The 12,412-nt window shown below is 30.3% G+C and overlaps 2 protein-coding genes and 1 long non-coding RNA gene across 4 annotated transcripts in view; 1 reads left to right on the top strand and 2 right to left on the bottom strand.

The window, feature by feature from the left end:
- The window catches only part of LOC123264431 (suppressor of lurcher protein 1), a 157,047-nt gene that overhangs the window by 131,990 nt on the left and 12,645 nt on the right, over positions 1–12,412 (bottom strand). The gene's annotated exons all lie outside the window — the stretch shown is intronic.
- On the bottom strand, positions 1,692–1,958 carry LOC123264437. The gene is made up of 2 exons (XR_006509339.1): positions 1,820–1,958; positions 1,692–1,773 (listed from the first exon to the last, which is right to left on the bottom strand). It is a non-coding gene; the product is annotated as an uncharacterized LOC123264437 (long non-coding RNA).
- LOC123264435 lies at positions 9,044–11,421 on the top strand. 2 transcript variants are annotated; one of them, XM_044727735.1, is made up of 4 exons: positions 9,114–9,252; positions 10,585–10,662; positions 10,762–11,058; positions 11,123–11,421. In XM_044727735.1, the coding sequence occupies exons 2-4, from the start codon at positions 10,630–10,632 to the stop codon at positions 11,348–11,350; spliced, it is 558 nt and encodes a 185-aa protein (XP_044583670.1). In that variant the 5' UTR covers positions 9,114–9,252; positions 10,585–10,629; the 3' UTR covers positions 11,351–11,421. The 2 variants fall into 2 exon arrangements, with proteins under 2 accessions (XP_044583669.1, XP_044583670.1); XM_044727734.1 differs by lacking the exon at positions 10,585–10,662 and having other exon boundaries at positions 9,044–9,252.

The following is a 12,412-nucleotide window of genomic DNA, read 5'->3' as shown; positions in this document are numbered from 1 at the left end:
TTATATGATCATACCTGAACTATATATGATCATAAATGAACCATATATGATCATATGGTCATATCTGAGTCATATATGAACCATATATGATCATGTGTGGTACATGGATATTTTACATGACGATATGTGAACTATATAGGATCATATAAGAAATATATGTGATCATATGTGCCTTATATGATTATCTGTGGTACATAGGTATTTTCTATGACCATATATGAACTATTTATGAAATGTTCAATACATCTCAATCATATATTATAATATTTGAACCATATATTGTAATATTAAACCTTATGTTACTGTATTGATTTTTTTACCAATAAAAAAAATTTTATATCTTAAAAAAAATGTCAGGTAGTTGGTGGACTATGTAACAGATAATACTAAAGATCCGGTTCTATAGAATAGGGTGAGAAGTTTTCGCAAGAATGATTCTGATTTTCTCGAGAATTTATTTCGCGTTAAGAAATGCTGGAAATGGAATGTAATAATTTAAGAGTGATAAAAAGAGTGTATGAAGAGTGAAATACTTGCCAGCTGAATCATAAATCTTGTAATAAAATAAAGTCATTATAATAAAATATATATATATATATATATATTTTTATTACATATTTACTACCTTTTACCTATATTTACAAAAAAATTGATCCCTTTATTTTTCTTCTATAATTTAACTCGAAAATAAACAAATTGGTATTAAGTTTGTTTGGAAAAAAAAGACATCTATGAATGGATCCCAAAGTGGCGAACATTTGGAGAGTTTGAGTAATCGATCCATAAACGGTGGTCGACTACGTGTGATATATTCCTCCCCTCGGCAGTTTCCATGTGTTTTGTTACTCCTCGGAAATCCACGACACGACACGATACAGATAGAGATAAGCAAACACCAAAAGACCACTCAGGCAAGAAGCTACCACTTAAATATCCCCTATGAATATTTCAAGCTCGCCAAATTCGTGTTTTATTTATCAGGAAGTTGAAGACAAAAGAGAAAAAAAAATATAAATTTTTTTTTCTTGAAGGTTTAAAGATAAACGGGTTTATGATGCGGTAAAAGGGATAATTTATTCAACACCCAGGATAATCGATTGAATTAATTGGGTCATCAAATGCCGCTGTGTCTTCTGGATAACATTTCATTTTTATTGACAATCAAGGATTGTTGCTATTTTAGAAATAACAGTTCAAGTTGTGACAAATCGTTTGTTTTTTTAAGGAATTTCACGATTATAAACTTCGGAAAATTATTTTGAAAAACAGGTTATGGGCTCGGATTTTTTTGCTTCCTTCGTTGGTTCGTTAATTATTTTTTTAGAAATTTAGAATTTTCAAAGTTACATCCATGTGTTCAAATAACATAAAATTTGATAAAATGCGCTTCAAAATTCTTAATAAATTTATTTTTAATAATTGTTATATATCAATCGCATTGTTTTTACATTCTGGCCAAAAGGTTGATTAGTTTGATATTTTTTCAGAAATTTAGAATTACTAATTTTACATCTTTGCGTTATCATGCTCTGTTGTCATGGATCGTCAAAGATCATCCTAGGATTCAAATTAACTTCAGATAAATTTATTTCTAACTAGAAAAACAAACGCTTCTGTCAAAATGTTTATTATTAACAATTTAATTAATCAATATTTTTACAAATTTTACTCATAAATATTTAACCATTGCCATAGTAACCGTTGCTATGGTAACCGTTGCCATAGTTACCGTTGCTATAGTAACGGTTTCTATGGTAACCGTTGCTATGGTAACTATTGTCATGGTAACCGTTGCTATGGCAACCGTTGCCATAGTTACCGCTGCTATAGTAACGGTTTCTATGGTAACCTTTGCTATGGTAACTGTTGTCATGGTAACCGTTGCTATGGTAACCGTTGCCAATGTGGTGACCATAGCAATGAAAAGCAACAACAATGAAAATGTTACATAAACTTTTTAATAATGGATAATTGTTATATACCAATCGAATTGTTTTTTCTCACTTTCAACCCAGAATTTTAATTGAAAGTTTGAAACATCCACAACTACGTTTATCTTGACAATTCCTATCAGCATCCACGATTTAGGCTTCTGTAATTTCCATCGACCTAAGGACCAACATATTGGGTTGCTGCATAAATTACTCCTTATCTATCAAAAACAATAATGATGTCAAAAAAATGATTGTAACCCTTATCATCATCAGAATCGTTACCCGGTGAGAAAAATCCCGGAAAATATTTTTGATCCCGACTTGTGGGTATTCGTTTTAAAGGGCTTGAAATTGTCTATTCTTCTGACCTTTGCAATAATTTTTCGTAGATACACACATGAATATTTATAGAAATTTAATATATACGTCTCTGTACAAGACAGCGGTCATCGCAGTATTCAAATTCTCTGGCGGCTTGTAAATTGGTTTTAAGCCATAAGTCTCCGTATATATATATAGATGTATTTATAAACAGACTAAAGTACGGTGTACACAGAGTTTGAGAGTTGATGCATTAAACATATGACGATAGTTCGTAGATACCCCGAGTTTAACACTTTCATGATGTTTGACATGTTTAATTTACCCGAGAGAATTTAATTGCATTAATTCGAGGAAAACTGCCCGACAATCGATCAACTAATTACCATATTTACTAGTTGCTACCGATTTATTTAAATTTTTATACTTAAATTTTGATAATCACCCGTTCAATTTTTTTAATTACTCATATTCTGCAATAAAAGGTTGAAACAATTGTAAAATATAATTTTAGTGATGGATTTATAGAGAACGTTCGTAAAAATTAAAAAAAAAAAATTAGTTCGAAAAGTCACCGCTAGGTGCCCAAGTGACGCTGTACCCTCTCGCTTGTAGAAATAAATTTCCTGGGTATATATAAAGAAATTTAAATTTTTAGTTGAAGAAATAATTATTGTGTCTTTTGGAGAAGATTAGGACTTATTGATAAGAAATCGAAAAATTAATAAGAATATTTTTGATAAATAATTAAATTTCCTACAAAAAAAGGTATGTTATAATTTTTTTCTATCTTTCATTTTAGCACAGAAATTACAATTTTAATCTTACAACCGGTTAGTTTCAAAAGTCGCCGCTAGGTGGCGATTTGGCGCTTTTTCTTTCGCAAGCAAAAAGAAATTTCCAGCGTATATAAGTCGATAAAAAAAATTCTTGATTTTTATATATTTAAGCTATAATTTAGATTTAAAAATATGAACATTTAAAATTAATTAAAAAATGTTTTTTTTTTTTTAATATAAAAATTTATTGAATTTTTAAAGCCAGTAATTATCTTATTAATTCAGATGAAAATTAGTACATGCGAAAATTCAAACTCGGAAAATAGTGAATGCTAATGTACAATTTAGCCATTTTCGTCTCAAACTTGTATAAAACTTTCCCGAGCTTCGTGAAGCAGTGATGTAATTACAAGCTGTTAATTAATACCCCGGGTTGCATAAATTGCAGCGTGAGTCGATTACATGCAATACAATAACGATTTTTGAACAATGTTAAGCTTGTAAACTTAGCACTTGTTGATTATTTGCTACGAAGATTAATATCGAGTACCCGACGATCAACACTACAATTGCATAAGACTCTATTTAATTTTCACTTAATTATTATGATACTCGACATGCTGAACACTTTCAAAGGCTCGTTTGATCTATCCGAACTTTCAATGATCATCATCATACTCTGCTTTACATTAATTAATTTATAGCATAATTTCCGTGACTATGTGAGCACTCAACCAAATTTATGGTAATGCATCTCTAAACCTTTTTAAAAAATTTTTTTTAACCGCGGAAGGTTAATTAGAGCGATCCGAGGATCGAGAAAATACTTGGGTTTTATTATCAAGACTTCAGTTACCGAGGAATTGATTAACCTTCCTTCCAACGAGATTCCTTGGATGCTTGAAAGATCTCTTTAACCGGTAAATTTAATTACCGTCAATTCTGCGGTGATATTACTTAATTTATAAGTAGCTAGTCGAATATGTTGATAATAATTAGTAATTAATATAAAATTATTGGAAAAGACTCCTAAATTTCGATATTGTAGCTTACAAGTATGAAACTGACAATTTTAGTTAACCAACAGGTTATGGGGCCCGAGACATTTTTTTTTGGGCTACTATTTTTCGTTAAAATACAAAGAATTGGATCAATTGGATACATATTACAATATGAAAGTATAATATCTTGGAAATTTATTTCTGCAAGCGAGAAAAAAAACGCCAATGCGACACCTAGCGGTGTTTTTACAAACCTAACACAAGTGCAAATTTAAAATCGTAATTTCTGGGCTAAATATTGGAGATAAGAAAAAAAAATAAGAGACCTTTTTTGTCGGCAATTAAATTTTCTTTTAAGAAAATTTCATAGTTTTTTTTATATCTCCAATATTTAGTCCAAAAATCAGCCTTAAAGTAAAGAATGAAAAATTTTTTAATATTTTTTTAATTAGAAAATCATATTTGGTTGTATTATAATATTTCTTAAACAAATATTGATATCCCCGAGGATTCATATCTGTTTGATCAGTCAATTAACAAAAATTAACACAAGCACGTGTGAATTGAACCGAATAAACAAACAATAATTCCCGGAAAATACAAAACAAATAAACGAATATGATGATAAAGATAATATTTATCAAACCGGAAATTCCATCTCTGTTATCAAATGACTTTGGGGTCATCATTGGTAGGTATAGAGATAGACAATTTAAAATGTCATGGGATAAGGGCAAGGGCTTGTGGCGATGGATAATGGGAAAGGGAGCGTGTTCTAGTGAAGGGTTGATGAATTTATGTAACCTGGGATCACGAAAACACGCAACACGTGTAACAACCCCGTGAATTCGCGGAGTGAGAAAGAGAAAGAATGTTGAGGGTAACAACCCCTGGCGTGCTCGTCGAACTGGAAAGTGCCCCGGAAGCTTGTAGCGACTGACATGGATGACGTGGGTGGTGGGTGAATAAAATCCAGTGTAGAGTGAGGCTTAACTGATCGAGAACGTGGAACCTTTTGATGGGTGATGGATGATTGATCGACCAGTCGTGCTCTGTTGGACAATTAATACGTAATAACCTAGGTAGATATAGGCTGAAAATTCATGAGCACTCTTGAATATGCTTAACATTATTCATTTTTCGCGGGTCATTTTTCCAGACGCTTTACATGTGGACGTGTAGATATTCTAGTCAACATGTCCTTCTGTCTATATAAAATGACATGCAATCCGCTTTTACAAAACATTCCTGGATCCAAAGAGGAATTTTCAACATTTTTACAGTTTGGGTGGATTTTTAAAAAATAACAATTAAATCCTCTATAACTCCTAAAATACTGGTCTTAAAAATTTTTATTGATACTAATTTTATGAAGAATTCAATTTCCTACAACTAAAAAAATAATGTGTAGAAATAATTTTGTTATGCATCTTAAAATTAATTTTATTTTTGAGGACATTTCCGAAAAATTTACTCATCTATATTATTAAGAAAATAGAAAAAAATTTTTCTTACTTCTGGTAATTATTATTTCTTTCTAAAAATCACGACCTAGATCTTTTATTTCTTATAGTGATTAAATTTTCCTAAAAAAACTATCAAGTTGCCTAGTAATAGATGTTAGAAGCCATTTATTTACAAATTCACGACGATATAAACTAAAATTAACAATTTTTTTGGTAAAATGTAATTAGAAACCGTTAAAATTCCCCAAAAACACAAAAAAGTTGTTAGTTCTAAAAGTCACCGCTAGGTGGCTAATTGGCGCTATTCTTTCTCGCTTGCAGAAATAAATTTCTAGGGTATATAATGGTAAACTCGAATTTTTTTCTAAAAATAACGACCTAGATCCTTTATTTCTAATTATAGTAATTAAATTTTCCTAAAAACTCTCAAATTACCTAGTTATAGATGATAGAATAGTTAGAAACCATTTTTTTTATCAATATTCACGAATTCACGACAATATAAACTAAAAATAACATTTTTTTTGGTAAAATATAATTAGAAACCGTTAAAATTCCCCAAAAACCCCAAAAGAGTTGTTAGCTCCAAAAGTCACCGCTAGGTGGCTAATTCGCGCTGTTCTATCTCACTTGCAGAAATAAATTTCTAGAGTATTTAATAGTAAACTCGAATTTTTTTCTTTAAGACATGATTCCTGATCTTTAAATGACGTTTTCAACTAAATTATAAGAGATATGAAAAAAAATGATTCAGACCTTTTTTATAGCAAATTTAATGCCCTAAAAAAAAGGTTTTCTATAATTTTTTCGTATCTCCAATATTTAACCCAGAATTAAAATCTTTGTCCAAAATTACTCTGGGCCCCATAACCTGAAAAATTTCTTATCAATTTTTTGATATCTCTTATCGTTTGGCTGCAAATTTTTATGGCACGATATTAAATAAATATATTAAAATAGATGATTAATTATTTGTATTTAATTAAACGTACAGATCAAAAGCTTCTGAAAAAAATATCTGTTATGGAGATTTTCCTAGATAAGCGAACTAAAAAAAGGAAATAAAGCTTTTCTTCAAAAGGCAACACTTGAGTTGGTAAGCCGGGAAAACGTTCGGCGTTCCTTTGTACTCACGGAACCACCGTAAGAAAAGACCGGAAGGAGAATAATAAACGAAAGGAAATAGTGGCGAGAATAAAGATCAAATGAGTGTGGGTAAAATTTATAAAAGTGTACACAAACGAGCCTGGAAGTTTAATGAGGGATTATTTATGCTTGAAATGATTCTGATGATTTTTTAAATTCTAAAAGAGTGAAAATCGGGGATTAGAAAAAGTAGACGATACAACTAGAAATGGAGAATCTAAAGTCCAAGTTTTCTTACCCTTTTATAACAGACCCTTATTAATTTCAAGACTATCAACAAGAAAGAATCGCTGGCTCGAGTGGTGGCATCCACCTACGACAATAGTCAGACTTTTCTTTGGATAAAAGACTAAATTGTCGAAAAAAATGGAAACTGTTGCGAGTGATATTGAAAATAATCAAAGTATATTAAGTTTGGAGATCAGATGTCATGACTGAAACAATTTTTACAGTAGCTAGACTTCAATATCTTCAATATTTAAACCAGAATTTCGATTTCAAAAAAAGTCTGCTGAAAAAGTCTGGGCCCATAACCTGTTAGTCGGCTTCTTATTTTATCTCCTGGCTCGAAAATAATCAAAATACGGAAAAATTGATGACCTTTTCGATAGAGAATTACAAGTCCTACTTATAAGGACTCTTATGATTTGGTATCTCCAGTATTTAACCCAGAATTTGAGTTTCAAAATTACCTTAAAATAGTCTGGGCCCATAACCTGTAGTAAATATTAATAATAATTTGCAGGTTTGGTTGATTAATAACAATTAGATGTTTATAACTCAGTGTATTCTTAGCAACTGACTTACAAATAATAATTTTACTTAAGTACAAACATAATATTATATATAGAAGTAATGAGTCATTGTAAATCCTATTACAATCATTAGTAAATTGCAGGAAGGAATTATAAAGGTATATAAAAAGGATTGGATTGTACTTTGGAATTCTACATATTTAACCCATAATTTGACTTTTAAAATTACCTTAAAAAAGTCTGGGCCCATAACCTGTTGGTCTTCTTATTTTATCTTCTAACTCGAAAATAATGAAGATGCAGAAGATGACCTTTTTGATAGAGAATTACGTTCTACTTATAAGGTTTCTTGTGATTTTTTTGTAAATCCAATATTTACAATTCAAAGTTGATTTTCCAAACATAAAAAAATAAAAGTAGGTTTTAAAAAACAGGACTTGTCATTATGTGATTATCTCCGTGCGAATCTGTGAAATAGCGACGCCTATCTACGTTGTTCCATCCGCGATTCCTGGATCGTTGCCAATTCTCAGCCTTTTATTTCCATTCGGCAAAACATTTTCCAACAACAATTGGACTTCTCAAATGAGTAAATAAGGAGGCATGTTTGCCTTCAACAGCTTATCCAAATCCTTCTGTCAGCACTATTCAACGCATCGATTCCGGACTGAAAGCTCTAGTCTCTATTGTATCGTTCCGCGGATTCTAGAATCGCTGATGTTGATATCATCCAAATCTCTTATAATCTATATCAATATTTTTTAAAGTATATCTAGTGATACACACTATGCTTCTTATCCAAATTAACAAACTAGCTGTTTAAATAACAAGCTAGATTTATTGCTGACTAGATTACATGATAACTTACAATTGGATTTTCTTTTTTAAGGAATCCCCTCGTGTCTTAATTGTCGTCTTTGTTTTACAGAACAAAGGAGAGGGGATATCTTATCAATGTTATCAGCAATCGTTTAATGGTACGATCTCAAGTTTTTCTTCTACCTGTCTCAGTACTCCACAATCGGCTGTGTGCTTTTGTTCTTTAATTTATTTTTTTTTTGGTTTTAAAATTCACCAATTTTTTCACACTTTAAAAAAAAATTTTTTTTTTTTTTCAAAATTATGGAGCATTTTTTTCTGTATTTATTATTTGGCCCTCGTTGTTACAATAATTTAAACTATGAATAAAAATTTTAGTGCGGGTGATAAGAAGTGAATAAAAAATTAATTTTTGGACTTTTTTGGGTAAAAATAAGTTAGTATTATTTTTTTAAATTATTTAAAAATATTTTTATAAAGACTTACATAACGTAGCTTGATTTTAATCTTATTATCTTTAAATGCATTACTGATAATTTTAATGATAAAAATAATACAGATTAAAAATATATAAATTATAGAAAAAAAAAAATAATTTTTTTAAAAGAAATAAATTAAAAATTATCGATCGAATATAATTTAATTAGAATTAATGTCAAGATCATATTTAGCTTATATGCCTAATTATAATTCAATAATTACTCAATACATATATGTAATTGTAATAATTAAAAAAAAAAAATTATTTTACCAAGAAAGAAATGAAATAAAATAATATTATTAATATTGTATATTTTGATATTAAAAACAGGTAAATACAAAACGAATTATTGTTTATTCAAGGAATAAAATCAAGTATTATTAAAATAAGAAGAAAAGTTTAAAGAATAAATACTGTAAATAAATTGTTAAATAAATAATCATCAATGCCACTAAATTTTTCACTTCGCCACGCATATCTTGAAGCTGAGACAGACATCAGATCTTTACCAATGGCTCCTAATATATATATTATAACTCCTATCCAACATGTGAGTAGTTATTTATAATACTTATCTTAATATTAGTTAAATTACTAAGAAATCTCTTTAATAACAATTGCTTTATTAAGCTTCCACTTATTTAATTATGAATCATCATATATATAAACTATATGATCCATACATGACTAAATATGGTCACATATCAATCATATATTACTTTATACAATCACATGTGAGTCATAAATGAATTTATATGATCATATATGATTTAATATGATCACATTTGACTCAATGTGTTTATATATAATTTTATATGGGCACATATGAGTTTATATGATCACATGAGTTATATATGACTCAATATGATCAGATGTAACCTAATATAATTGTTTATGAGTTTATATGGTCACATATGAGCTGTATATGACTTTATATGATCACATGTGACCTAACGACTTAATATGATTACATATGAGCCATATATGACTTAATTTGACTGTGATGACTTAAATGGCAATATATAAGCCATATATGGCTCAATATGATCACATATTAGCCATATATGGCTCAATATGATCACATATTAGCCATATATGACCAATTATGATCTTATTTGACCTAATTTGATTGTATATGACTTCATATTGTTACATATAAGTTATGTATAACTTCATATGATCATATATGAGCTATCAATTACTTCATTTGACTGAAAATGACTTAAATGGCCATATATTAGCCATATATGACTCAATATGATCATATATTAGCCATATATGACTCAATATGATCATATATTAGCCATATATGACTCAATATGATTATATATTATCCATATATGACTTAATATGATCACATGTGACCTAATTTGATTATATATGACTTCATATGGTCACATATGTGCCATATATGACTTTATATGACCATATATTAGCTATATGTTACTAAATTTGACTGTACATGACTTAAATGGCCATATTTGAGCCAGATATGGCTCAATATGATTACATATTAGCCATATATGACTCAACATGATCACATGTGACCTAATTTGACTGTACATAACTTAAATGGCCATATATTAGCCATATATGACTCAAAATGATCATATATTAGCCATATATGACTCAATATGATCATATATTAGCCATATATGGCTCAATATGATCACATGTGACCTAATTTGATTATATATGACTTAATATGGTCACACATGAGCCATAGATGACTTAATTAGAATGTATATGACTTATATGGCCACATATGAATCACACATGACCTTCCCCCACCAACTGCACTAACATTTCAATAATTTTCCACTAACCCTACTCTAAAAAAGCTATAACTAACTTATAAACCACAAATCTTCTATTCTTGCAGATATACTTCCACTAAACCTCTTACGTCATAACCTACGTCACAGCAATGGACGATAGTATCAACAATTACGCATACCGAGTATGTCTTCGCTTATTAACCTATTAAATCACTCCAACGTACCTAAACCTTATCTTATTTCCCCAAAAGCTCCCTCTAACTTGAAACTTCTAATTCTAGGAACAAGAATGCGCAGGCCGATCGCTGGCGACTCTGCTGGTATCCTGGGTTGCTGTCGCCATGTTGGGCGCCATTTTGCTACGCTGGGAGCACATGTGGATAGCTTTAACAGTTCTTACGCTTCTTTTTTTGATGATGTGTGCTTATGCCATCAAAATGAAGCGTCAAGTTCGTCCGGATCAAAGGGACGGAGGGTGTATCATTCAGGAGAACATCAATGGCGCTGCAGTCGATAATCCAGAGATTAGAACCCGGCAAATTCAAACTGTGTCGGGATCTGTTGATGATTTTACGGAGGTAAATTTTTTTTGAAGAAAAAAAATTATTATTTACTTGATATAATTGTTTGATTCTATTTTAGATCATCCAGCCTCCATCGTATCAAACTTTCTGGATCAACGACCTGCCGCCATCTTACTCAGCAGTTGTTGGTGAGCAGGCGCCACCTGTTGGACCCAGACTAACACTTCCAAGCGACACCTATGCGACGATAACTTCGAACCCGCCGCCATATTGCGCAGTTTTGCGCCTAGAAACTGATTCAGACAATGGAATGTCATCACAAAATTTAAACCACTCAAAATTTTAGTTAATTAGTGTCATAATATTATTTAATTGGTGTAAATAGTAATTTTTAATAATAAAACTTGTTCGATAAATTCATTATAATGATTGAGCTTGTGAAGGTAGTGATAATCAAACGAATTGGTAAAATGGGTAAAGAGCAAAGAGTGCTTAGAAAGTAGAAGGGGCACCGCATTAGGAATGCTCATCGTGAAATTCCAGAAACTTGAGAAACTTGGAAAACCGTGTGCAAAGAACTGTGCTTATTTCTATCTCTAGTTAGGTTACTTGTTCTTTTGCTCTAAACCTCTTATCGTCGTTTGGTCTGGGTGAAACCACCCCTGAATATTGAGCCTTTTCAATTCGCAATATTATTCTGAAGTAATTTGTTATCAATTTTAGTTACGCGGTTTTTAGACGGAAATTGGGCTTTTTATTGAGGTTACTATCTCCAATATTTAACCCAGAATTTGAATTTTAAAATTACCTTAAAATGAGTCTGGGCCCATAACCTGTTAGTCGGCTTCTTATTTTATCTCCTGGCTCGAAAATAATTAATATACGGAAAAATTGATGACCTTTTCGATAGAAAATTACAAGCCTTACTTATAAGGACTCTTATGATTTCGTATCTCGAATATTCAACCCAGAATTTAAGTTTTAAAATTACCTTAAAAAAGTATGGGCCTATATAACCTGTAACAAATATTAATAATGATGTTTAGGTTTGGTTGATTAATAACAATTAGATGTTTATAACTCAGTGTATTCTTAACAACTGACTTACAAATAATAATTTTACTTAAGTACAAATATAATATTATATATAGAAGTAATGAGTCATTGTAAATCCTATTACAATCATTAGTAAATTGCAGGAAGGAATTATAAAGGTATATGAAAAGAATTGAATTGTACTTTGGAATTCGATATATTTAACCCAGAATTTTACTTTTAAAATTACCTTAAAAAAGTCTGGGCCCATAACCTGTTAGTCGGATTCTTCTTTTATCTCCTGGCTCAAAAATAATTAATATACGGAAAAATTGATGACATTTTTGATAGAGAACTACAAGTTCTATTTATA

This window comes from Cotesia glomerata, linkage group LG4, assembly GCF_020080835.1.
Source record: "Cotesia glomerata isolate CgM1 linkage group LG4, MPM_Cglom_v2.3, whole genome shotgun sequence".
Classification (NCBI taxonomy): domain Eukaryota; kingdom Metazoa; phylum Arthropoda; class Insecta; order Hymenoptera; family Braconidae; genus Cotesia; species Cotesia glomerata.
The sequence above is the reverse complement of the archived record's forward strand: the minus strand, read 5'-3'. Positions and strand labels throughout refer to the sequence as shown.

Bases quoted from the DNA above. Each gene is read 5' to 3' on its own strand.
- LOC123264435 (XM_044727734.1), top strand. From the start codon at position 9,148: ATGCCACTAAATTTTTCACTTCGCCACGCATATCTTGAAGCTGAGACA. The intron at 9,253-10,761 runs GTGAGTAGTTAT...TTCTAATTCTAG, and splicing joins TTATAACTCCTATCCAACAT to GAACAAGAATGCGCAGGCCG. The intron at 11,059-11,122 runs GTAAATTTTTTT...ATTCTATTTTAG, and splicing joins CTGTTGATGATTTTACGGAG to ATCATCCAGCCTCCATCGTA.